The 26,540-nt window shown below is 43.8% G+C and overlaps 1 protein-coding gene and 2 long non-coding RNA genes across 6 annotated transcripts in view; 1 reads left to right on the top strand and 2 right to left on the bottom strand.

The window, feature by feature from the left end:
- LOC120313621 overlaps positions 1–5,234 on the bottom strand; it is a 31,208-nt gene extending 25,974 nt beyond the window's left edge. Inside the window, exon 1 of the long non-coding RNA XR_005558199.1 lies at positions 3,574–5,234. This is a non-coding gene — a long non-coding RNA (uncharacterized LOC120313621). The remainder of the gene's footprint in view (positions 1–3,573) is intronic.
- Positions 5,235–6,026: 792 nt separating this feature from the next.
- STEAP3 (STEAP3 metalloreductase) overlaps positions 6,027–26,540 on the bottom strand; it is a 27,844-nt gene continuing 7,330 nt past the window's right edge. For both annotated transcript variants that reach the window (XM_039355702.1, XM_039355703.1), the window contains exons 2-5: positions 15,376–15,870; positions 14,045–14,572; positions 10,274–10,435; positions 6,027–6,355 (exon numbers count right to left, since the gene is read on the bottom strand). In XM_039355702.1, coding sequence (XP_039211636.1) covers positions 6,065–6,355; positions 10,274–10,435; positions 14,045–14,572; positions 15,376–15,861 — 1,467 coding nt within the window. In that variant the 5' untranslated portion in view covers positions 15,862–15,870 and the 3' untranslated portion in view covers positions 6,027–6,064. The remainder of the gene's footprint in view (positions 6,356–10,273; positions 10,436–14,044; positions 14,573–15,375; positions 15,871–26,540) is intronic.
- LOC120313618 lies at positions 14,584–25,993 on the top strand. Of its 3 annotated transcripts, XR_005558195.1 has the most exons (5): positions 14,584–15,023; positions 15,254–15,335; positions 17,087–17,309; positions 23,935–24,793; positions 25,939–25,993. It is a non-coding gene; the product is annotated as an uncharacterized LOC120313618 (long non-coding RNA). The 3 variants fall into 3 exon arrangements; XR_005558196.1 differs by lacking the exon at positions 15,254–15,335; XR_005558194.1 differs by having other exon boundaries at positions 14,584–15,335.

Below are 26,540 nucleotides of genomic sequence, written 5' to 3'. Positions count from 1 at the left end.
CCGCTCCTGGGTCCTGTCCGGGTGGCCTGAGCACTGCCCTAGTCCTGAGTTTCAGAGTTTCTGGTCCAAAAGGAACGAACTGTCCCTTTCTCAGGGTTGTCTGCTTTGGGGAAACAGAGTTGTCATTCCCACCTCAATGAGGACTAGGGTCTTAGAATCCCTCCACGAGGGTCATCCTGGCATTGTTCGTATGAAGGCTCTTGCACGCAGCCACTTGTGGTGGCCTGCTTTAGATAAAGATATTGAGGCTAAGGTACACGCATGCCACCTGTGCCAACGATCTCGCCCAGAGATGCCCCAAGCTCCTAGATGCATAGATGGGAGGAAACACAGTCCCCATGGTCTAGGGTGCACATTGACTACGCTGGGCCCTTTCAGGGCCAGTTCTTCTTGGTCCTTGTTGACAGCCATTCAAAATGGCTTGAGGTTGTGCCTGTCTCATCCACCACCACTGCAAAGACTATTCAGGTACTGAGGGGGATTTTTGCTGCACACGGGCTGCCAGATGTCATTGTGTCCGACAACGGCCCTCAATTCACCTCCTCCGAATTCCAAGCTTTCTTACAGGCAAACCTGATTCGTCATGCCACGTCTGCGCCTTTTCACCCGTCCACCAACGGTATGGCTGAACGCATGGTGCGCATCGCAAAGGACGCCTTGAAGAGACTCACCTACGGGGACTGGCATCACAGGTTGGCTGACTTTCTCCTTTCTTATCGCACCACACCGTCCACTTCTACAGGGAGAAGTCCAGCTGAACTTCGTTGGGGGCGCCAACTTACTACTAGACTTGACCGGTTGCATCCGGACAGACTGCCTTCATCTACCTCACATCCTAGGGCACCTAGACAACTACTTGTGGGTGCCCCGGTTTGGGCTCGCAATTACGGGCCTGGTCATACATGGGTCCCCGCTTCTGTGTCCAGGATCACAGGTCCTCTCTCCTACGAGGTTGCCCTGGACAACGGTCGTGTCCTGCGGCGGCACATCGACCAACTTCGCTCTAGGCGAGACTTTTCTGATGAGACTCCTGGGTCTTTTCCAGGGGGGGAGGGGGACCCTTTGGAGCAAAGGGAAGGGCAAGAGCTACTGCCCACCTCCACTGAGGGAGCCACAAATGGCCCATCTCAGGGTTCTGCAATTGCTCCGAAAAGAAAGTCATGGAGCTTACCCACACAACAGGCACTCACGCCTACTCCAGCCAGGGAGTCACCCCGGGGGCATACTCACTTTCCACACACATCACACAGCACTCCAGTAACGGAGGATACCCGGGGGCATCCCAACAAATCATTCCCCGCAAGAGAGCTGGCACACAATTCCCAAGGTTGGCCTGACCTTACCCCAAATCCTACAGGGGGTCAAACATACACAGAGCTAGTCGAGGAACCAAGTCCCGACTACAACACCCCTAGCACAAATCAGGGAACACCTGAGTTTTGGGAAAGTACAGAAACCCACACGAGCCCGAGCACAGAATGGGGTTCAGGGAATGGACAGCCTCCTGACAGGTCTTGGACTGACCTAGGAGGTTCTACAGAGACGCCCAGCAGTGGCTATCACTTCAAGGGGCCTGAGGGTCTACAGCTAGGTAGGACAACCAGGTCACAAAGCAACAGAAGCCCTGGCCTGACGAGCCCGGTGGGCAAGCAAGCAGGCCAGGCATCGGGGCACAGTCCTTGGAAGACACCAGGGCACAATAGAGAGAACAGGCTCACGCCTCCCTCCAGTCAGGGGACTTATGCCAGTAACCCAGAGCTAAGAAGGTCACAGAGAGCAAAGAAATCTCCTAAGTATCTAGAAGATTACATAACATTGCTGGCAAGGCAAAAGCCAGTAAACAGTGGGAGCACTGGGGAGCAAAATGTCATATAAAATAAATGTTGTATGTTGGTAGTAGTTTTAGCCCGGGGGAAAGGGGTGTTATGTCCCGAGCCTTTGCAAACGGCTCGGGCGTTTGCAGGCAGTCCCGGGCAGGTGCAAAGCTGCCCGGGACCAGACAGGCTGTCGCCAGCGCCGTGCGCATGCGCGGGTGCTGGCGCGGGAAAAGTAACCCATTTACCCGGGAGTTGCCTATATAAGAGGCTGCGAGGCGTTTGGGCGAGGCTGAAGCCATCTTCCTGTAAGCTGAACGCTGAATAAAAGAAACTGAGAACTCCAGCTGCTTCTCGTGTCTGTTTTCCCGCCACGGGCTCAACAGCCGCCACATATTATACAAAGCAGGCTTGGAGCATGTGAATCACCTGTTGCAAGGAACCTGTTATTTAAGTAAGACTATTGGTATTTTCTTTTAAATGTAGATTTCCTTTTATTGGCAGTCTTAGAGTCTTCTGCTATCTCATCACTGGGTCTTTCCCCCTTTTCAAAGAAGCTCTCCAGTGAAATTTGTTTTTTACTTATTTTGGCTAGGTTTAACGCGTGGGCTTACCAAAACTGTGACTGAGACAAGTGTGCACTTCAGAAAAGAGGCACAGACAGAAGTGGTAAATGAAATAATGGTCAGGCCACGCACAGACTAAAATAAGTGTGGGATTCTGACTCAAGGCCTGCCACCAGATGATTTTGCTCCAGAGGGAAATCAGAATAAACACACAGGGAAAATTTCACTGGAAGAGGCTTTCTTTTTCTGGGTGGGAGGGGGCGAATCAGAATAAAGCCATGGAAAAAAAAACCTTCACAGGAAGAGGCTTTATTGTTCTGCTCTGGAAGAAAATCAGAAACCTTCATTGAAAGAGTAGCTCTGCTTCTGCTCCAGAAGAAACCCGCAATCAAGGGGGAGGGGGGGGGAAGCAGAAATAGGTGTGAATGGCCGTCTGCACTTTTCAATGGTTCAGTATAGTGTTTCTCTTCAAGATTAGAAGGGAAGGGACAGACAATCCTAACTCAGCCTTCCAGCAAAACAAACCAAAGACCCAGCACGTTGTTGAGGAAGTGTTGAGAAAATTAGAGAGCAAACCAGCTCAACTCTGCGCAAGCCCAGCAGTCTTGGAAAAGGTGCAAAATGAGAGAGGGATTGTCTTGGAGGCGCAGCGTTTAACTTTAAGGGAAAACGTAGCTTCTCCCTCCCCCTCCCCCACTGCAAGCCGGGTGGGAGTCTGCTTGGTTTGCAAACTTGGAGAGCTGTATGCAGAAAGGAGTGTGAGCCTGGTTGGAGTGCCAGGAGGGGGAGAGGAGGAAAGTGAGAAAGAAGAGGAGGAGGAAGAGGTATCAGGAGGAAGCGCTGAGAAAACCTTAAAAAACAAAGAAACGAGAGACCAAACCAACTCGGCATAGCACAAAGCCTCTTTGCAAAGAAACCCAAAGTATGCAGCTGCCTCAGCTTGCAAAGGCTTGGTTTCCAAGCAGTGAAAGCCTTTTAAACGCGCGCGCGCGCCACGAAAAGCTGGCAGGATGTTGCCAAAACACAAGGCATCCTGGTGCATCAAAAGAAAAAAAAAAACTCCAGCTGAAGCGCAATGGAGCCCAGCACTCTTAAGACAAGATGCAAACGAGAGAGGGCTTCTCTTGCTTAAGGTAAAAGGTAGCTTCTCCCAGCCCCTATTTGCACCCTGAGAAAAAGACACACACACATACCTTGGGGGAGGGAGTCTCCCTTTAACAAAGCTTTGGGGGAACCCCCGGTTGCACGCCTGCTTGTCTTGCAAACTTGGAGAGCTGCATGAAGGGAGCCAGAGGAGGAAGCTCAGCTGCCCGGAGGACCTTTGCACTGGGTAAGACAGCTTCTGGTCCACCACTCTCCCTCCCCAGCACCGACTCCTGCAGACTTGCATAGTTGGAGGTGGAAGACGTGCCTTCAGTGCATCTCCAGCAGCGCGTCCCGGTTCCTAAGTAGCCACGGAGGTTGGGGACCCCTGTTCTAAGCAGTTCACTCAAACTATTCAGGAAAAGCAAGCCCTTCCTTCTATGTTACCTCAGGGCTGACATAATGAGGAAACAAGAGAATGATAGTGCTAGTGGGTAAAGACGCAGGACAAAATATTCAGAATGGCGTAACTACAATAAGTCTAACAGCAGATGACTGCCCGCCTGAGGGCCAGTTCTTTAGAACGGAAGAGCAACTTTTGCTAATACCAAGTATAAAAGGAATCCCAAGTTTATTTTACCTAACTGATTGAAGTGCTAAGAGGCTGCTGATTTAGAGCAGCAGTTCCAAAATGTTTTATCTAGCTGAATTCACTGTCATTAAATGCTTTTTAAGGCCATTGTAATGCAGTGAGTGTACAGTAATCTGTGAACAACTTGTTTTTGTGTTTTTTTTGCACGAGAACAGATCCAATCTCAGATTACCATGAGATTATATCTTAAAGCTCATTAGGTTCTACGCAAGGATGCCAACATTTTAGGAGACCTGGTGATCTCCCAAGATTTTGAAATAGATGGAAGTAACTTCCTTCCTTTCCTCCCTCTCTCTCTCTAACCACACCAGGGAGCACACGTGGTCTTCAGATTATAGGCTGGATATCAGCCTGAATCTGTGGTATACTTACACTTGCATTCACTCAGAAGAATCAAATAACCTACGTGTGAATTTGTCCATGTAAGAGAAATGGGTCTAATATGCGGCAGTTATGTGTAGATATATAAAATATTTAATTCTGTCTCCATAACAGCTGATATTGCAGCCCCAAAGCTTCTTTGCCCCCTGCCATGTTATATATAGAAATAACATTATGCTGAAAAGTTTTGGAACAAGTGGAAGGAATTAAAGCACAGTTGCTACATAAGTAGCAGCAAGGTATTTAAAATAACCCTCCCCAACCTCCACTGACTAACTTCTGGGCAGTACAGTCGATCCCCCTTCTCCTGTAAATTAAAGTATTTTCTTTAATAACTAGATGTTTGTTAAATGTCTATATTCTCAGACATCCAGGTCATGTCCCAAAGGTGCTTTTTCAAGAGGCAACTGGACTTTGCTTTTCTTTGAAGACATTTCGCTTCTCATTCAAGAAGCTTTTTCAGCTTTAGATGTTTGTTATTTGTGAGAATCAGTTCTCATTGTTTGATTGATAAAGGGTTGGATATAGCTGAAAAGTCAGTTTCACAGAATTTAAACATCTTTCGTTTGCTAGAGAATCTCCTTCGCTAATCTTATCAGTGAACAACATTAGCATACTAAATGTCCTGTAGAAGCAGCTAAAGCAGTGGTTCTCAACCTGTGGGTCGGGACCCCATTTGGGGTCGAACGACCATTTCACGGGGGTCGCCAAACAATGCAGTCCACCATTTCCCCCCCCTTGTCCTTAGCTGTGCTACTCCCTTTTATTCTATTGGCTTTTGAAAGCCAATAGAATAGACTCTCTTGAATAGAGTCTAATTCTATTGGCTTTCAAAAGCAATAGGAATTGTCCAGGCTGTCTCTGCCCTGCTGAGCCTGCCAAAAGTCCCATTCTGCAAACGGTGCTGCACCAGTTGAGTAGTCCTCGACTTACGACCAGTTGAGTAGTCCTCGACTTACGACCGGTTGGGGGGGGGGGTCGCGGCATTAAAAAGGTTGAGAACCACTGAGCTAAAGTAATTCCTGCTCAGAAATAAGTCCAAATGTTATTCATGAGTGTTTGATTGCAGCCACATGAAAAAAAAAAAAGAAGACTGCCATCAGGGAAAAACAAAATATTTCTAGTGTTCCCTTTTATCCCTGTGTTAAAGGAGCAGAATGCTTGTGTTTCCTTATGTATGTTTCAATGGTAGAACCTAAAATTCTGCACCGATGTTTTAAGGCAGGGGTAATCAACCTTGGCTCTTTTATGACTCGTGGACTTCAATTCCCAGAATTCCTGAACCAGCTTAGTTGGCTCAGGAATTCTGGGAGTTGACGTCCACGAGTCATAAAAGTGCCAAGGTTGACTACCCCTGTTTTAAGGCAACCTTTTTATAACCTAGGAAATTATCAGTGTATTCTCAATGTGTAAGCTGACTCTATTTGAAAACTTTCTCCTGGAATAAGATTACCCACTGTTTAATGATCCCAAATAGGCTTTAAAAAAAAAAAAAAAAAAAACACGCACACAATAAAAACAGAATCAGAATGCTTCTTCACAATTGTAATGGAAACAGAGGTCCAGCATCACACAGTGCTGCTGCTTTCTCCACTGGAAAATTCCCCAGATGCTCTCTGCAACGTGAATTTGACGTTCCTGCTCCGCTCCCACCCACTCCTGATGCGCTGCAGTTTTTGGCTCACACAAGGAAGGTTGAAAAAGAGCTTAGCTAGGATTATGGTGCATGGTACCAGGAGAGTGAGGGTGAAAGTGGGAGGCAGGTAAAACTTGTACTGGTTTTCATCAAAGGCTCTTGTCCAGCCATAGGTCAAGGTGTGGAGCGTGCTGATCACTAGAGCAACGAAGCCAAGGGTCGACTAAAAAAAAAGTGGGGAGGAATAAAGACCTGTTATTTTCTGTAAGGTTAACTTTTATATACTCTATTTCAGTGGCGGCGAACTCAGAGCCCTCTCTGTGGGCACGTGCGCCGTTGCCCCAGTCCTAGGCCTTCAGCTGGGTTTTATAAAACCTTTTCGCTTTAGGCCTTCCCCGCCATGTGCAAAAAAAAAAAAAAATTCAATCAGTCAATTTCAACTTCTCGCGAAAAAAAAAAAGATCTTGCAAAGTTGGAATTGATTGATTGAACTTTTTAGTCCCACCCAGTCTGCTGTTACCACTGCAGCCACGCCCACCCAATGGGCCACACCCACCCAATGGGCCACATCCATCCGGCACTCGATGATGCATAAGTGGGTTTTGGGTTGTAGTTTGGGCACTCGGTCTCTAAAAGGTTTGCCATCACTGCTCTATTTCAAACACACATCAATACCTGGATATTTATCCTGATTCGCTGCAGTTATTTAGCCCTGAATCCCTTGACTCAAGAATTTAGTCCTACAAACAATTGAATTGCATATGAAGAATGTCCCTGAAATTAACTTCTGTAGAAGTTAATATATATAAAAATAACTGTTAATTTTATTAGGATATAGTCAAGCCCTTTCCAGTCAGATCAGCGTTGGACACCTACGCCCCAAGTCCAATGAGATTTTGAAAAATAATGGCGAAGCGGGAAATTGGAAGGCTCTGGGAGGAATCCCATTACCATTTGTAAACTGAACACATAATGGATGCAAAAGGTTTAGTCTGCTCCTTCAAAAGACTAAGTTACAGTTTATAGCCTGGTAGACATTGGTTGAGCTGAATGTGAGGTGAGCTTCAAACTGGATGGAGATAAAAGCTAGATGTTGGCCTGAATTCTCTCCTCTTCAGCCAAAGAGATGAAGGAGGCCTGTATTTGCAATGACACAGTCAGGGACTGTGAGAGTCCCAAATGATATATTAGACTGCAAATCTGGCTTGCTTTGACTTTTAAAATGGTAATTTGTAAATATGCAAGGCTCTGACATATGTTAAAGCAGACATGTCAAACACAAGGCCTGGGGGCCGGATGCGGCCTGCGAAGCCATCCTGGAAACAGTGAGGGAACGGCCCCCTCTGCTTTGGCCCTGGCCCAGGCCGGCTGGGAGCCAATGTACAATTTTGTGGTGGCCATTTATGCTGAAACGCATTCAGTCTTAGCTCCATAAGCCCCCCCCCCCCCACATGGCCTGAGAGGAACAGTGAGGCTCCTCCAGTGGACCATGCCTTGGCACTTGCCCTGGTCCCACACCCCTTCTGCCAGAGACCCTCAGATCTGTCCCACTCCTGCCCAGGCCCCCACAGGCACCCTTGACACGAACGATGTAGAGCTGGCCACGCCCACCCAGTAGTCCACACCCACTCCATCCACACCCACCCAGTAGGCTGCACCCACCCTGGCCACACCCACCCGGCCCCCTGAGGGCAACCGCAGTGCTGATGCGGCCCTCAATGAAATTGAGTTTGACACCCCTCTGTTAAAGTGTCTTGCTCTGTGTTGAATTGTAATATAAGGAGCCTGTCTGCTGGAGCACTAGTCTAAATAAGAAAGGGAAGGAAGTTCATTCTTTCAAAAAAACAAAAACAAAAAAGAATCATTATAACATTTCTTCTAGAAATGAAGACTGTGCAAATATCATTAAGGAGCAGCAACTGGTAATATGAAATACTTGTTTGGCTTACATGGCTGACAACTTTCACGTGGCTTCAACCTCTGTGCCATTAATCTGCACATCATAGACATATGCAGCTAAGTTGACAGGGCTCTTACTTCAAATATCATCTAAACCTCCTTCAGATCTAACCCAACATATACTTTTAATCAAATACTTGAATGGGTCAATAACTTTGGAGCCCTTGTGTGTGATGCCATAATCTTTTAGCAAAACCTCAACCAATGGGAAAAAAATTCAAAAAGATCAATCTTTGCTGGAGAGGGACATGGGTCCCCCTCTATTATTTATATTGATAAATTTAAGCAAATCCATGTATGTATGGATTTCCCCTTTGCTTATGCCTTATAGTATTATGGTTGAATCTAGTCACTGTGACTTACTGTATCCAGCAAATCATAATTAGAACAAAACCAGGGCTTTAGTTGAAGAAGCATCCTTCCTGGAAGGATCACAGTATTTTCTGCTAGTCTTTTATGCATTTCACATTATCTTGTTACACACAATGGTACCACAGCCATCTCTGAAAGCACACAAGGCTGTTTGGCAGAAAGATTCCTTGCCTGTCAGAGAGAGTCATTAGCATTGACCTTGAAAAGATTTTGCCTTTCTGGCTTATTAAAGGAGTGCTGTAATCAGAACAAGAGCCCAGAGAGCCATGTCAGAGCAGGAAACAGAAAGACTAACCTAAGTGGATGTACAGAGGTAATTGGTGAGCAAGCGGAGACGTTGTTTGATTTTGCTAGAAAATTAGGAATTGTTTCAGAACTGGAAAAATCTATTTATATTCCGGGGGATATCTTTTTGCAGCACTCTGGTTTTTCTCTCATGGAAGCTAAATCTCTGTCATTAAAGTGGAACACTTTCTTGCTAGGATCTCTTTTCTGACAATGAGACAGCTCTGGTTAGCAAAAAAAATCCTCTCTTCTTAGAACCAACCGGTTTCAATCACCAGTGTCCCTAGCAGTTTCCCTTGTTTTCTTGTTTCCTTCCCTGTGGAATGCCTGCAACCTCTTCACCTGAAGCAGCCCGCTGTATGTCAGTTGAAGGTTGTAGTGAACCAATGTCTCTCTTGAAACCAATGGAACTGCCAAATTTCCTACAGGAAATCTTCTTGGTACACTATAGGAACTTCTTGGTATACACTTGTACACTTTGTGCAACTTTGCCATCATTGAAATAGTCACCCTCATTGCCAAAAGGGTCTGTAAAACTGTTATTATTATGGGGCTCTGTTGAGAAAGGACATGCTTTCCTATAGCCCTGAAGCCTTTCTTCCCAGTGACTGAATGTCTTAAGGATCCAAGGGCTTTTGATCTTAATTTAATCTCCATTTAGGCAAAAAAGCCCAATCCACCTCACAGGGTCTTTGTTGTTGTAGAGCAGTGGTGGCAAATCTATGGCACACATGCCAGAGGTGGCACTCAGAGCCCTCTCTGTGTGCACACACACCGTTGCCTCAGCAGAGTTCACAGAATAGCGAGCACGTGGCATTTGGAAGCAACAGGGCAGGAAGTGAGCGAGCAAGTGGCGTTGCTCCCCCCCCGGGATGCCCCGGAGATGGTAAGGGACTGGCCCGGCCACACTCACCCAGTCTGCTGTGACCACTTCAGTCATGCCCACCCAGTGGGCCCCCCCCTAAGGGCATCACAATACTGATGCAGCCCTGGCACTTTGCGAGAAATAATTGGGTTTTGGGTTGCAGTTTGGGCATTCGGTCTCTAAAAGGTTCGCCATCACTGTTGTAGAGAAAATAAGAGGTGAGAACATTATCTATGTACATATGCTGCCTTGAATGGGACAACATCTGAATGGTCAATCATCAACATCAAGTAATAATTTGAGTTTCTGGACTCTACTTTCTATCTTGTTCAGAGCCCAAGGTGAAGCTTAACTTATCTAAGGCTGTTTAATGCAATGCTATGCAATTTTCGTGCAGCTAGAAGATCCCATGTAAAAGCCACAGGATGATGATTTGGAACCAAAGGCATTCTGCTCCCTATTTATGGGGGGGGGGGGTCATCAGCATGTTGGTTCTCCAGTCCAGAGATGCTGCCACAGAAGTTACATTCACCCATGGTTAGCAAGACAGCTGGATTGTGATGAAATTCCTTATGTGTCTGTCGAATGGGACTAAGAACAAGGTCTCCTTCACCACCAGTCTTTCTTTCTGGAGAACAGCCCGTGAACTGTAGCACTTACTTGAACAAAGCTGAATTCCCTCCAATTAAGAGAGTTCGAGATGGATGGAAGTGAGGTTATGGCAAGTAACGAGAGCAAGCCTAGAGCCATGATGCCAAAAGAGATATATATCTCCATCCTCCAGACTTCCTCCTCCACCCAGGCATCTGCTCTCTTCTCCACCTAAAAGGAATAGTGGCAAAGTCATGTTGAAAAAAACCAAGAAGGGGAAACAGGGTGGTGAACTGAATAGTGCCCAAGGGTGGGATTAATTTCCATATAATGTCTGCAGGATATCTGGACAAAGGAAACCTGTCCTTCAGCCAACTTGTTTTCTGGCCAGATACTGATTCCTAACCTCCACTTGACTTGAAGGTATATGAACTGGAACTTTTCATAGCTGGGAATAATTGGCCTGCTCCTACCATTGCCCTAGGTCAGGGGTAGGCAACCTTGGCTCTTTTATGACTCGTGGACTTCAACTCCCAGAATTCCTGAGCCAGCCAGGCTGGCTCAGGAATTCTGGGAGTTGAAATCCATGAGTCATAAAAGAGCCAAGGTTGCCTACCCCTGACCTAGGTGATTTCATACAGCTTGCATACATAGTTGGGTCTATGACAATTTGCCGTGGCTGAATTGCCATGGCCAACTCGCCATAGGACAACTTGTTGGGGGACAAAAATGACCCTAACATCAAAGAAATGGTGGAATAGAATCATTAAAGGATGCAAAAGGAGGGACAGAATGAAATGTGAATGGCAAAAATGAAAATAATTTATTTAAGTAATTAAATAGAACTGTTAAATTGAGTTGTCCCATGGTGAGTTGGCCATGGTGAGTTGGCTGCAGCGAGTTGTCCCATTTCTCATATAGTGGGGGGGGGCTGTTTCATAATCATTTGTCAATGATAGGTTTAAATAGTTTAAGCTGGTGCATGGTCACCTCCCACCACTGAAGTACAAGTGCCTCAGTTGTGCCACTGGCCATCAGCTACAGCTTCCTCCCCATTGCTCTTAATACTGGATAAAAGGAGTATTCACCTGGGTTTTCAATGTAGTATGCTGTGCGTGCATGTGTTGGATTTTTAGTGTTGCCTTCCAAAATTTCCTTTAAGTCACACTGGCGTCTAGGTTTACTTAGGGTTTTGTTTCTCATAGGCTGAATGGAGCACTCTTTCTGGATCACAATCTGTTTAGAAACGACTCTCCTAGAGATGTACATATATCAATCCAATCAGCAACTGTACATCAAAGTATAAAAATACTGCAAAGGAAAAGCTTCCGAGCTCAGTTAAACTTTGCAACTGTGCCATGTGGCTTAAGGCTGGGCAAAAACTTGTATCAACCAGCAAGATTTGACCGGATTCCTTTTCCTGGTTGGACACGTGTGGCTTGAAGCAAAAACGTGAACTTAGTTCTGTCTCCCACTTACCTTCACTTACCATCTGGTACCAATAAAAAGAGTGAATTCCCACTTATAGCCACACGTCGGTTATCTGAAGGAGACTTGACAACTGGATTGGCAACAACACTGTTCTTCCAAACCCAGTCACATGTGTATGAGCCACTGAACTGATTTCCCAAATATTGTTGAAATGTGGCCGGAAGAAAACAGAACATCCATAACTCTCACCGACTTCTGGTGGAATATGCCAAGAAATGGGTGCCTGGAAGACCAAACCTCATTTTGCCATTTGAAGAATACAATTAAAATGGCAAAGCAGCTCTAGTTTCAAGCAAAGCACCACAAGCATCACTCTCCGAATGCTGGACTGCTTAGTGGGCTTAATGGGCTTTGGTTTAAATGCTTTTAGGAGACAGGTCTTCAGGCTAATGGGGAAGAAAAAAAACCTCAGAAATGGGATTTGTACTATATTACAGAGACTGACACTTAGCTCCTTCCATTTATTCTGTTAAATCAATGTGATTCATGAAGCTGGGGAAGGGGGGGGGGGAGAAGAGAAATAACTAGCATAAGAAGAGAAACAAACAGGCCAGGAAAGCTTGCCTGAGATTTATTTACGATAATCAAGAAAAAGAAATGGGTGCAGAATTAAAAGCTGGGGTGGGGATATTGTGTTCCTAGCAGCAAATATAGGAAGGCAACTGGGCAAAAGATCATGCAGGCAAACTAGAAAGGAATGAAAAATCTTTGTTTTTCTACACTGCCTCTCATATTCACTTACTTATTGGCATCAATGAAACTTCATCAAGTTTAGAATCTATATTGAAAGGGGAAAAAAAAATACTTCTAGCTCCGGGTTGAATTATGGAAGGAGTCCTTGCTGCTCTCTGAGCTTGGTAGTTTTCTTGCAGATATTTCATAACCAAACTAGGGAATGTATGTTCTGGACTGGGACGATATATGAAACAACCAGTGTCCAATATAAATAATCTACTCACACCTAAGATTTTGAGCTTAGGCGTAAGCGTCTTGATTTCCACGTAGAAAGAAACCACTTTTCCAGCTCTCAGAAGGGTGAAGGACAATCAGGAATCTAGTTCAAAATGGAATAATGCCTTCTGACCCGGCTTTCTTCTTACTGGCTCAGGTGAATGCTATAATCCAAGATCTCCTCTTCGTCCTTGGAAAATGGGAACCTGGGCTGAATCATTCATGCCTTTGGGAAATGCTTGGAAGACTTTAGCTAGCTAGAATATAACAACCAGTTTTCTGGGATATAGAATATAGACTAAGAATGGCCATGGAATTTTTGCTAAACTGTTATGGAAAATCCCAAAAACGAGAGAGGAAGGGGATGAAAATCCCTTTCATGTTTTGTTGCAAAGCTCAGCCAGTTCTATATGAGGCAGCTTGCTTAATCAAGACAAGGTGCCAGAAAACCCCCCCAATTTTGTATCTTTTAACAGTACAAACATCACAATGAAGGGGTCCTTGGTGCTCTCTGAGCTTGTTTTCTTGCAGATGTTTCATTACTAAAGAAGGTAACATCATTGGTGCTAATGAAACATCTGTAAGAACACAACCAAGCTTAGAGAGCACCAAATATTTGAGCTACAAATATTCTACTGATTACAATTATGGAATGAGTGGGCAATCTAAACTTCCAGGACTGAATATGGCCTTAAGCTCCTCTAATCAATGAAGCCTTTCTGAGAACATTCAAAAACTGTTAAGGTTAATCCTGATAGAAGCTCAATGAAGTTTTTCTCTCTCCCTAAAGTAACAATCTCCAAACTCTCTCACTCCCAAATCTAAGAAAAAGCTGCCATGGCATTCTGATCTTGCCCATTTTGTATCTACTCCATTCACTGCTGCTCCCAATCCTGCCAAAATATAACTACAGGTAGTCCTTGACTTATGACCACAATTGAGCCCCAAATTTTTGTTGCTGAGCAAGACAGTTGTTAAGTGAATTTTGCCCCCTTTTATGACCTTTCTTGCCATAGTTGTTAAGTTAGTAAACACAGTTGCTACGTGCCTCTGGCTTCCCCATTGACTTTGCTTGTCAGAAGGTTGCAAAAGGGGATCACATGAACCCAGGACACTGCGACCCTCATAAATGTGAGTCAGTTGCCAAGCGCCTGAATTTTGATCATGTAACTATGGGGATGCTGCAATGGTCATGTGATAAACTTTTTCAGTGCTGTTGTAACCTCAGTCACTAAACAAAGGTGGTAAGTCAAGGACTACCTATACAGCCCACCAGCTATCACAAGGTTGTCTCCTGCTGGATTGAGGCAATTTGGAATGAAGCAATGGAGCCAGGGATTCCTAAGGTCACGCAATGAAAGGAGCAGTCAGATTTTCAAACTCTGGGCAGTACCGTACCTGCTTGACCGCCTCGTTGAGTAGCAGATAGCGGTGGGACCGGCGCATGGGTAGGCACAGACTGTAGACAGCATGCAGTGCTGCGCAGAAGAAGCTGAGGAGGCCTATCTGCTTCCGGTGCTGCAGCCACTGGTCAAGCCAGTCAGGGAAACGCCGGTACTTTGTGCAGTGGTACAGCTGAAAGATGGCTGCGAGCACTCCAGGAAGGTAGACCAGGGAGAGCATGACGTAGGCCACGCAAGGCAAGGTGGTGTTGACGATCTCCACAGGGATCTTGTAGAATTTGTTCTTCTTCTCTCGAATGTAGGGATGCAAGACTTGCCGGATGAAGTTGTAGGTGTAGAAGCAAAGGAAGAGGCCCAGGGCCAAGAAGACGGGAATCTTCCAGGCGGGGAGAAGACGCAGAGGAATATTCTCTATTTCCCGAGCTGAGAACAAGGCACCCATGTCCATCGGGATGAAGCCCAGGGCATGAGCAATTTCAGCAACCGCCTGTTTGGCTTCTTGGTTGTCAGAGCAAATGAAGATCTGTAACAAAAGGAGGGGGGAACAACTGGGAAATTGTAACCAGGAATCCAAGGCAAATGGTGCAATCAAAAGAATCTTAACAGCACAGTGTTTGCCTAGTGGTTAAGGTTTGGAGCAGAGAATTTTAGATTCCTACTCAACCCTGGAACCATTGGGTGATTTGCGACCATTTACTCTCTTTCAATCCAACCTCTCTCACAGAGTCAAGTGACAGGAAATCCACCTGTATGCTGTAGGAGCGCTCAGGAGAAAGATGGGATAGAAATGTGAACGAATGAATAAATGAATGACATCAGCAGCAGCAGCAGGAACAGCTGTGAAAAATGAGTCACGTGACAAGATTTTATTTTTCTGCTCCTTTTCTTCCCATGATAGCCTCATTCTTGAATGCTGAAACAAGCATTTTTCCATTATGAACAACATGAGGCTCCTGGCGAGGGATTTTAAAAAGGTACTAAAGTTCTTGGTTATACGAATTTTAATGAATCAATCATAAATTTTCTATAATAATGAACTTGACTACCTCAAGTACAAGGTCAGCCAGAATTGGATGCCTGTGTCTTGAGGTGCAGAACTATGTGCAAGATTGCAACTGTCTGGGTAGCAAAAATAATTCAGATATTCATTACGGGCATGCTAATTACTAGCAGATACTAAGTCACGCTTTCCCTTTTTCTCAAGCTTCATGTGGGTCCTGAAGCTCACTCCGAAGAAACTGGTTACCTTCCTAGAAGGGGAGAATCTCAGAATCCTAGAGATGCTGGTATGTCCACAACGTACCAAAGGGGGAAAAAACCCATTACCTGTTTGTTCCCATCTCTGGGACCTGACTGCAGAGTCCAGGCTGAAATGACATTAAATCCTTTGACCACAGGGCAGGCTGGCAAAAGCGAGGCTAGATACTCCGCATTGGATTCTTTATGATGATTTATTTCAGCATTGTTGCTAACATCCACCAGGACTTTGCCAGAAAGCTCATTGTTGAGGTCACAGAGGGTGGTGTAGTGTTCTCTGAAAATTGCCACAAAGATGATATCGGCCTTCTTTATGGCGTCTGCCTGGCATGTAACTTCAACTGCAGAAGGAAAGAAGCTGGCATTGCGCTTCGGGTTCCGACTTCCGATCACCACTTTGAAACCTGAGCACACCAGGCGCATAGACAAGGACCGTGCAAAGTCGCCACTTCCCAGAATCCCAATTGTCCTGCTCCCAGCAGCTGGGGCCAAGCTTAAATTACTGTCCGTGTTCTGATGATCTAACAGTGGTTTAGCCATGTCACCTCCTGGCATCCCGTAAAGCTAAAGCAAATAAACACAAGGTCATATCAATCACCCACACTGGTTATTTTCATGAAGGTGGAAGTATCTGCTTGATTGTTGACAATACGTAGCCCGAGTCCCACACTGAAAGTTTTTGAACATTTCAAATTAAAAAAAAATCAGAATAATTTCTATATCATGTAGCTGTACAGTATAAGTGCTAAATGTTGTTATAAGCCTAATAAGTAAATAATTAAAACAAGCTTCAGAGTTTGTCATTAAAATTTTGAATTATGCTTATGAATCCACTCATTAAATAAAGAACTCACCTACTTACAAACTTTATTTAAACTTACTTCCAAAATCTTTAGTGTTTCCTGATGGAGAGCTAAATTTTACTTTAAAAGCAAGTCTTAATGTGATTTTACAAATATACAATGTCTATGCTTAACAGAGTATTTTTAGTACTTGAATAAGTATGAATTAGAAAATATTACCCATTTCTAGGACTAGCTTGTAAGAATTAAATTTTATGATGTTTCTATGCTTATTAGTTTATTTAAAACATTGTTTAAGTGCCTTTTGTATTATCTTTATAGGAAACCTCAAAAACGTATGGGCAATAAAGATTCTGGAATAAGGATTTATGTATTCTAAATATAGATTAGAATAGCATTTCATAATCTGAAATCCTGACTTGAGAAGTCATTCCTGTAATTAGAGCAGAAACATTTCTACATTACACTCATTTAATCCAATGAACAAAATTATCAGCTTGAAAAACAGTTCAGTTTTTGAGCTCCATTTCAAAAGTCCCTTTTACAAGCACTCTTAAAAGCTATTATCTTAAAGCAGGCACGACTGACATGCAATCCTTTGGATGATCATGGACTATAACTCCCATTATTCCTCAGTACTGGACAAGTTAGCTAGGGAAGATGGGAATGATAGTCTAAGGACATCTTGAGGGCCAACTGTTGCCCAATCCAGACTTCAAACGAACAGAACCTTATCTGTCTGAGTGAAATTAAGATATATAAATATTCAGTAATGTCAGAATAGAATTTACCTAGAGATTTGTCTCATGAGCCAGCGATGCCTCCAACGTGCAAGCCTTCTCCCTACGGATAAGAAGCTGTCCTAGTCTCTTTTATAGTCTGGCACCGGTGTTTTGCAAACTGCCATTCAAAACGAGCGAGGGCAGATTTGCAAAGTTTTAAATTAAACACTGTACTGTACTCTCTTGTTTTGATAGGCCAAGACAATGGATGATGCAATACATCTAAATCTGAAGCATTACACCCTTTGGAAATGTTAAGCAGAAGAGTGATATTTTTAAAGGAGGGGACTAGCTTAAGTCTGGACTCTCATTAATGGTAGATTTAACTAAGACCATTGTTTGAAGTCAACACGATTAAGACAGCTTGTTCAAAGCTTCTTCATAAAGGAGTGTGGTCTAACATGGCTGTTTGAAGCAGGTGAGTCAGACACCATTGGTGGTCCACTAAGCCTTTATTTTTGCTGATGCATATGCAATGCTTATCTGTGGCAAATCGGTCTTGGATATATTGAGATGACTTGTTCCTGCTTTCCAAAATGGCTACTAATATAAATCCAATGAAAATGACTCCCTCCTTGATGCAACAACAGTACCATTTGTTCCGATTACGTTTGGAACTCATACCATACTGGTGGAGGAAGAGCAAGGTGATTTTTTTTTTTTTAACTTTTAATTGCCATCTCTTCTCCTTTCTTTCCTATCACGGGAGGAGCAACAGTGATCTGGCGTCTTGGGCAAGCAGAGACAACTAGCAGTGGCCCTGGGAGAAATTCTTCAGTGGGTAAACACAGATAAGACGGTATAATAGATAAAGGTTTCCTCCTGTCCAGTCATGTCTGGTTCTAGGGCAGGGGTTCTCAACCTTGGCAACTTTAAGACTTGTGGACTTCAACTCCCAGAATTCCTCAGCCAGCAAAGCTGGCTGAGGAATTCTGGGAGTTGAAGTCTACAAGTCTTAAAGTTGCCAAGGTTGAGAACCCCTGTTCTAGGCGGTGGTGCTCATTTCCGCTTCTTAGCCGAGGAAGCCAGTGTTGTTTGGAGAGCCTTTCCGAGGGCACATGGCCATGTGCAGGGCTACATGCCAAAGGCACATGGAATGCTGTTACCTTCCCACCAAAGTTGGTACGTAGTTATTCTTATTTGCATGCTTTTGAACTGCTAGGTGGGAAGGTATTCGTTTTGCACAATTTATTTTTTCTCTAAGGCTGCAGATACACGAATAAGGTCTCAGTTTTTCAAAATGCTATTTTTGAAATACCCCGTATATGCCGGCGTACAAGGCAACCCGGCGTATAAGACGACCCCCATCTTTATAGCCGGGCCGCATTCCTAGAACGTCGTCTTATACGCCAGAAACTACCAGTATTTCCGGCGTATAAGACAACTCGGCGTATAAGACGACCCCCGTCTTTGGCGCCGATTTCAGCGCTCGCGGAAGTCGCCTTATACGCTGGCATTTACAGTACGTATTTCTTTCAAAAAAAAAAAAATCACTTTTAAGAACAGTCCCAAAATTACCAGGAGTGTGATACTGATGGGAATTGTTATGCGTTTGGGATTATGGTTGGGCAGTTGCACTTGGCGTCTGTATCATACTAATTTACACTTAGCTAGTATTATTGGGTCTTATTTCAAATACTGATACTGTGTATACTTTGAGGAGCCAATTTGGTGTAGCTGTTAAGGCACCACCTAGAAACTGGGAGACCGTGAATTCTAGTCATGCCTTAGGTGTGAAGCTAGTTGGTGATCTTGGGCCAGTCACTCTCTCGGAAAGAGGCAATGGCATATTATTTCCAAAATCTTTCCAAGACAATTCCAGGGACTTGTCCAGACCCAGGAGTGAAAAGCTGACTCAAAGGCATACATCAGTGATGGTGAACCTTTTAGAGACCGAGTGCCCCAAAACCGGCCCCTCCCCGCCATCCCCGTATGCCCCTGCTCTGCCCCCCACCCCTGCCTGCTCCGCCCCAGCTCCGCCCCCACCTGCAGGGCCATCTACCGCCTCTATGGCCTGCTGCAGATCATCCAGGCAGCCCAGCAGTGCTATGGCAGCCATGCCTTCCACCTGCACCCCGCAGCATCAACTGTGAGCGACAGGGCACAAGGGCGGAGTTATGTACCTGCTGGCCGGCTGCCATGTCCTTGGCTGTACTGCTTCGCATGGGCCATGCTCGAGGATGACTCTCCTCCCGGGGGGCTGCTGGTGAGGAGGGGGTCGTGGGGGGAAGCGGGGCTGGGGCAATGGTGTGTGTGCCCACAGAGAGGGCTCTGAGTGCGGCCTCTGGCACCTGTGCCATAGGTTTGCCACCACTGGTATACAGGCAAGAGAAGTATCTTCAAAGCAATAAATAGCTTGTACTCAAGTTACATGAAGGACTGCACTTTTGTGCTGATCAGTTTTGGGGGTTTTTTTTGCATTCTTAGATCAACATTAAATCTGTTTCACAAACCTACAAACTGTAGTAATGATCATTACCCTGTGGGTAAAATGGAAGAGTGATGGTTCTGCATTTATGGAACTCAGTTTTAGTAGGAAAATGCAGGGCTCCATCCCCACATTGAGCTTTTAAAGCTTTCCGATATTCATTTTGATCCTGCCTTTGTTAGTTTTTATAAAAACTCAAGCAACAACATTTCTAATAGTTCATCTTCCAATTGTTTCCCCACAACAACCCTGTAGGGTGGGTTGGACTGAGAAAGAGTGACTGGCTTACGGTCACCCAGCTGGATTTCATGCCTAAAGTGGGACTAGAATTCACACACTCCTGGTCTCTAGCCTAAGTGTATGATAGCATATATTTAATATGTCTTTATCTATTGTAAACATAATGCAATATTTTATTTTTTTTAACAAACCAGATTTTGAATGATTAGCCCATTCTGAATTATTTTTCTTAATACTGTAATGTTTTATGCTTTTACAAATTCATAGTTGATTATTTATTGCAAAAAGATACACAGGGAGCTGTCTTGGGAGGTTTTATTCTAAATGGGAGTCTACAAATCTTTTAAATAGGTAAATAATTACAGGCTAAGAGAGAGGTAGCCAAAACAGTCTTTATAAAAGGAAACAACTTTGGAGAGTTAAGCTTTTATTGTTGTTGTTCAATGCAGCAGATATTTCAAGGACATTTTAATCTGCAACTCCTTATTGTTGGAAATATAAAGGGAAAAATAATATCATCCAGCCTCTAGCAAGCATGTTATTTGGACACAAAATAAAAGAAATCAAATACAAGGGAATGGAAGCATCAACCAGAAACCTTCCCTGAATAAAAAAGAATGGGAGCTGTATCATTATGCAGCAAGAAGAATGATAAGTGGCATTTCCATGACATGGACACGACCTTTTAAACTTAGACAGTAACTCTGGCGTATTTATTTGCAAATTTTCCCAAAAGGAGGTTGGTAAGAACCACTGAAAATTAATTTAATCACTTATCTTCAGGGGAGGGTGGGAGAGAGAAAAATACCGATACATACAGGTAGTTCTTGACTTAACATCCACGATCGAGCTCAAAATTTATGTTGAGTGAGTTTTGCCCCATTTTACAATCTTTCTTGCCGCAGTTGTTAAGTGAATCGCCTCAGTTGTTAAATGAATAACACGGTTGTTAAGTGAATCTGGCTTCCCCACTGACTTTGCTTGTCAGAAGGTCACACAGGATGATCACATGACTCCGGGACACTGCAGCTATCATAAATATGAACCAGTTGCCAAGCGTCCAAATTTTGATCATGTGACCGTGGAGATGCCGCAATGGCAGTTAAGTGTGAAAACGGGTCATAAGTCACTTTTTTTCAGTGCCGTCGTAACCTCAAATGGTCACTAAACAAATCAAAGACTACCTGTAACTTCTATCACCTCACTTTATTTACAGGTAGTCCTTGACTTATGACCGATCACTTAGTGTCCATTCAAAGGGGGGGAAAGGGGACTTATGACTCAGATCCGAAGTTACGACGATCCACCATCACGTGACCCAACTACAGGAGCCCAGCAACACAGCAGCATTTATGGCTGTTTGCAGCATCCCACGGTTATATGACCCATGTTTTACCACAGCCCTGCCAAATAATGGGCACTTATTTCCAGTTTTCAGCAAAACCACGCCTATAATAAACTGGTGGTTTGCTTAACGACCGTAGCATTCACTGAACAACGACAAAAAATTATAAAATTGGGTCATGTGAGCAACCCATTTTTAAGACTGTCACGACATAATGACCATTATGGGCAGGCTCCGTTATGGGCGTACGTCAAGGACTACCTGTATACCTGTATGATGGAACTTAGACCAGAGAATTGCTGACAATTCCCTTGTGTAGCTTCAAAAAGAACATAAGCTTCAATGGACTTAGGTCTCCTATGGGTGCAAAGGGACTCTAACCTAAGCTAAGCAAAGTTAGGTCTGATAAGTGGATGGAAGATGATCAGAAAATCTAAGAATTGTCAACCAGACTGGGAAGTCTTAAAAACTTATTGAAAAAGGTAACAACAGCCCACTTTTATAATGCTGCTAAGAAAACTACACAGATGCATCTACGATGCATGGGATGACCATAGGATCATGCAGGGGTTACCATGGGATGACTTCAGTTCGAAAAAGAGTTCACTTTCTTTTACTTATCTGAAGTCAAATAAAAAACACAAGATAAATTCTGGTTTAAAATGGCATAGTTCTGAATTACTCCTGCCAAATCTTGCATATTAGGAATGTTCATGCGTTCCTTTCTTATGGGGGTGCGGTCTGCTTGTCTTTTCAAAATGTTCTATCACTGAGGCAGGGTTGCAGTACATTTCTTTGGTGGCTTTGGAAAGGGCAAGGTTTACGCTAGCAAGCCATGGCTCAATACCAAGTATTTTTAACCTAGATTGAAAGAAAACCAAACAAGGCCATCCTTGGCTAGTCCCTGAATGGAGGACTAGCAGGATATCACAAGCTGTAGGCTAGACTGAGTAGTTGAATGAAAATCCTGAAGTGGCCTATCTCCTGCATCATGTAACATCAACTTCTCCATGGAGTCACCAGGATAGGAATCAAACTTGATTGAGAGACACACTTTCCCTACCTCCATATTTTCAAATGTTACAAAGGCCTCACATAATAGAATAGAATAGAATAAGAGCTGGAAGGGACCTTGGAGGTCATCTAGTCCAGCCCCCTGCTCAAGCAGGAGAACCTATATCATCTCAGACAGGTGGATATCTAGTCTCTTGTTAAAAATCTCCAGTGACTGAGTGCCCACCATTTCTGGGGTTAAGCTGTTCCAGTGGTTGATTGTCCTCACTGTCAGGAAATTTCTTTTTAGTTCCAGGTTGCTTCTCTCTTTGGTCAGTTTTAGGTGCTTAATTAAATCCTGGCACAATAGGATGAATTTCTACCAGTCCAGCTAGCATAGTAAATACAATTGGGACTAAACAACTGTGCTCCCCCCCTCCCGTGCACACACCACATTCTATTTACTCCAACAACTGAAACTCTAATGTTAGATAGTTTACTCTCTGATGGTATTGTTCACTGGAGCACAGCATCCACGTTTGAGGCATATTATGTAACTTACTGGGTATAAATATTCTGTAGCTGCTTCTATAGAAGCAGATAAGGAGTTAAAGGAGTGACACTCGGCACTCTCTTCTGCGCTGACAGAGCTACTGAATCTGTTTGGACTGAATCATTTTTCCACAGGCTTAGCTAAATCTGCAGATTAAAACCATAAATGCTTTTGTTGAAGGCAAGACACATTCACAGCCATCTGCAAAGATTGCTAGCAAGTGAACAGGCACAACAGAGCACCAACAAGATACAACACAACAGCCTGCTTTCAGAACACAGAGGCTGCTTCCTTCCCACAACCGCTAATGACTGATCACTTAAGGATACTTTTCAGTGCATTTGCTTCTTCCTTTTTAAAAAGCAGTAGGCAGTTTACATATTCTTCCCCCAAATTCTGCACTGCTTCTAGGAAGTCACATTTTCCAAGGCAAGCCAAAGTGCCGGATTTTCTAGTAGAGAAAATATGATACATGTAGCTGGAGAGATGATCAGTTTACTGCTTTAGGGACCTTATGCTGTCCTTGGCGTAATTAAAAGAGCCCCCCCCCCAAGTGACTAATTCAGACTGCTGGCAAGAGCTATTTGTCCCCTTCCTGGCAGTTTGCTGGGCTAGAAAAAAGAGCGGAAAGAAAGCATGAAAGGATATGAAAGGAACGAAGGAAATATCCACTGGCTTTAAAGCCTCCCATCAATGGCATATAGCAGCGGTCCCCAACCTTTATGACTTGGTGGTTTGGAGGTGAGGGAGGTGAGCCAAGGCCCAGTAGTGGGTGGTAGCCAGAGGATTGGGAACCCCTGGCATATACCTGTCCTATCAATCCCATGAAAATACAGCCTTCAACAAGAAAATGGTTGTTCACCCTGACTGGTTTGATATAATTAATGTTGATATTAATTAGCCATAAGTTCTGATCCCAGTCATATTGTATTTATTGTTCAAAGATGGGGTGCTCTTATTTTTCTAAAGCAGTGGTTCTCAACCTTTTTAATGCCGCGACCTCCAACCGGTCGTAAATTGAGGACTACTCAACCGGTCGTAAGTCGAAGACTACTCAACTGGTGCAGCACCGTTTGCAGAATGGGACTTTTGGCAGGCTCAGCAGGGCAGAGACAGCCTGGACAATTCCTATTGGCATTTGAAAGCCAATAGAATTAGACTCTATTCAAGAGAGTCTATTCTATTGGCTTTCAGAAGCCAATAGAATAAAAGGGAGTAGCACAGCTAAGGAAAAGGGGGAAAAAATGGCGGACTGCGTTGTTTGGCGACCCCCGTGAAATGGTCGTTCGACCCCAAATGGGGTCCCGACCCACAGGTTGAGAACCACTGTTCTAAAGGCTTTGTTTAGCCTTCCTCAAAACTGCCCAACGCCTTTCCCTGAGGGAACCTTTTTAAAAAGATATTTTGGCACCTGAGGTTGACCTGTTTTTCTAGGCACGGTTGATATTCAAATTTGTGACCTAACATGTTTTGCCTCTAAATAGCAGCTGGAAAATTGTGACATCATCTCTGTTACCACTAACTCTCCCGAGAGGACTCCGTGCCATGCAAAGGGCACCAAAAAGGGATTAGAGGAAAGATTACACAAGGCTGGTAAGATGTCCCATTTATGCAGAAGGTTGGCCAAGCTGGTTCTAGCAAAGCCACTCTATCATCCAACATCATGAATCCGATAATAGCCCTGTGGGTTGCCAGAGCAAAATGAAACAGTTTCAAGGGTCATTATTATTACTGGGCCTTCAGACATATTTATTCATCCCTTAAATTATTTCCCTGTGCCAGTTCGCAAAATATTGTTGCTTGGCTGTTTCCCTAGCAATTATAGGATCTTGCTAGGTTAGCGTATATGAGAAGTCTGTTTTGTTTTCTAGTCTAGGCAGGACTTAAGAAATCCTGTTCATAAAACATTATTTGCCCAAACAAATGATTGCTTAATACAACTATCTGATCCCTACCACAGTGAGCCACCAACCATCCAGTCCTGTCAAGTATGTTTTGCGAATTAAACCTAAACATGGAAGAAAACTAGAGGCACATGGAAGAAGGTGAGAGACTCTCCATCCCAATTGCTTGAATTTTACAAAAAAAGGAGTGAAGAAATACTGAAACCATATTTCTAACTGTAATTACAGTTCAGTTACAACAAGGAATCCTGACTCTGTAAGGATTCTCTTCAGACCTTCTCTACTGACAGGGCAAGCCCATCTCTAACTCTCCTCCAGGACTTGAATTTGTTAAGATGTTATCTGACTAAGTCATCTGTCTTAATTTACAGAATTTGGGCATTTCAGATAGTCCTCAAGTTCTGACTACAACGGAGCCCAAAAACAAGATAGTCGTCGGGTGAGTTGTGCCCCATTTCATCTTTGTTTTTTGCCACAGTTGTTAAGTGACTCACTGCAGTTGTTAAGTGAATCAGGCAATCGCTAAGCGAACCTGGCTTCCCCCATTAACTTTGCTTGTTGGAAGCTACAAATGGTGATCGCGTGACCCCAGGACATGTGCAACTGTCATAAACACACGCCAGTTGCCAACCGTCTGAATTCTGATCACGTGACCATGGAGATGCTGAAATGGTTGTAAGTGTGAAAACCGGTCATAAGTCACTTTTTTCCCCAATGTCGTCGTAACTTCGAACCAACACAAAATGAATGGTTGCAAGTCAAGGACCAGCTGTACAATGCGAGGGTCTTTATTACAAAACACTGGAGAAGATACTGTAGAATGATCCTACTGGATCCCCAGTACAGTATTTAAAAGAATTATCATGGCAACAAAATTAATGAAGCATTGTCAGTCTGTAGTGTGAAGATCAATTGGCTCACTATTACCTTTATTGACAATTCTCAAAATTGAATATCCTCATGTGTATAAATATCATTTTGGACACACCTATTGAACATGGAGGTTTAAAATGTGTTTACTGTCTATCTATCACATCTATGTAAATAACAGTTATCAATTTTATTAGTACATGATAAATAAATTATTATTTATTATATTATTAAATCAACTGTCACTTTGGGAAAAATATTTTTAGAAAGCCATGTACTTAAGGGAAATAGGTGGAGGGCCGTGGTGCATGTTTTGTACGTGTGGGTTTATCGAATGAAACCATGAACCCAAAGTGGATGGGAACTAGAATTCTATCCATTCTCACAATCCCCTTTGTCTCCCTTCTCATCCAAACAGCAGATGCCAGGAAGCCACTGATTCTTAAGGGAGGCACAATCTATCATTTTATTAAAAGATTTAAAGTTAGACCCCTTCCCACTTTTTTCTCTAGTCAAGGAAATAAAACTTAGTGTGCCGCCTTTTCCCTGAGTTGCTATCTAATTCCCAAGAAATTCACAAAGGCAATTACCTCCAAATCCTTTTTCATAGACCAATTCTTTAATCCATATCATTTTTGATTAAGGGGTGGGAAATAACTGCTTTTGGAAAATGTTTTTCTACCCAGATAATTGATTCTGCCATGGTTTTCCCAGTTGCAATGTATGGCTGTGAAAGTTGGACCATAAGAAAGGCTGAGCGGAAAAGAATTGAGGCCTTTGAACTATGGTGCTGGAGAAGACTCCTGCGAGTCCCTTGGACTGCAAGGCGTTCAAACTGGTCAGTCCTAGAAGAGATCAACCCCGATTGCTCTTTAGAAGGCCAGATCCTGAAGTTGAAACTCAAATACTTTGGCCACCTAATGAGAAGGAAGGACTCACTGGAGAAGGGCCTAATGCTGGGAAAGATTGAGGGCAATAGAAGAAGGGGACGACAGAGAATGAGGTGGCTGGATGGAGTCACTGAAACAGTAGGTGTGAACTTAAATGGACTCCAGAAGATGGTAGAGGACAGGAAGAACTGGAGGAACGTTGTCCAAGGGGTCGCGATGGGTCGGACACGATTTCGCAATTAACAACAACAACAACAACAACAACTTTCTCTAAACAAATCTTTACTTGATGAATCACTAAGACTGGGACAACTATATTCCTTTGACAACATAGCAGTCTTTTAATTGTAATTTATAAGCTATCTAAATTTTTGATGAACTGCTTAATTTATGCAATCAATAAACAACATTTATCCAGGTGAAAGA

The sequence above is a fragment of the Crotalus tigris genome, unplaced genomic scaffold (assembly GCF_016545835.1).
Source record: "Crotalus tigris isolate CLP2741 ecotype Arizona unplaced genomic scaffold, ASM1654583v1 scf7180000018737.1251358, whole genome shotgun sequence".
NCBI classification, from domain to species: Eukaryota; Metazoa; Chordata; class Lepidosauria; order Squamata; family Viperidae; genus Crotalus; species Crotalus tigris.
This window is presented reverse-complemented; position numbering and strand designations above follow the sequence as displayed.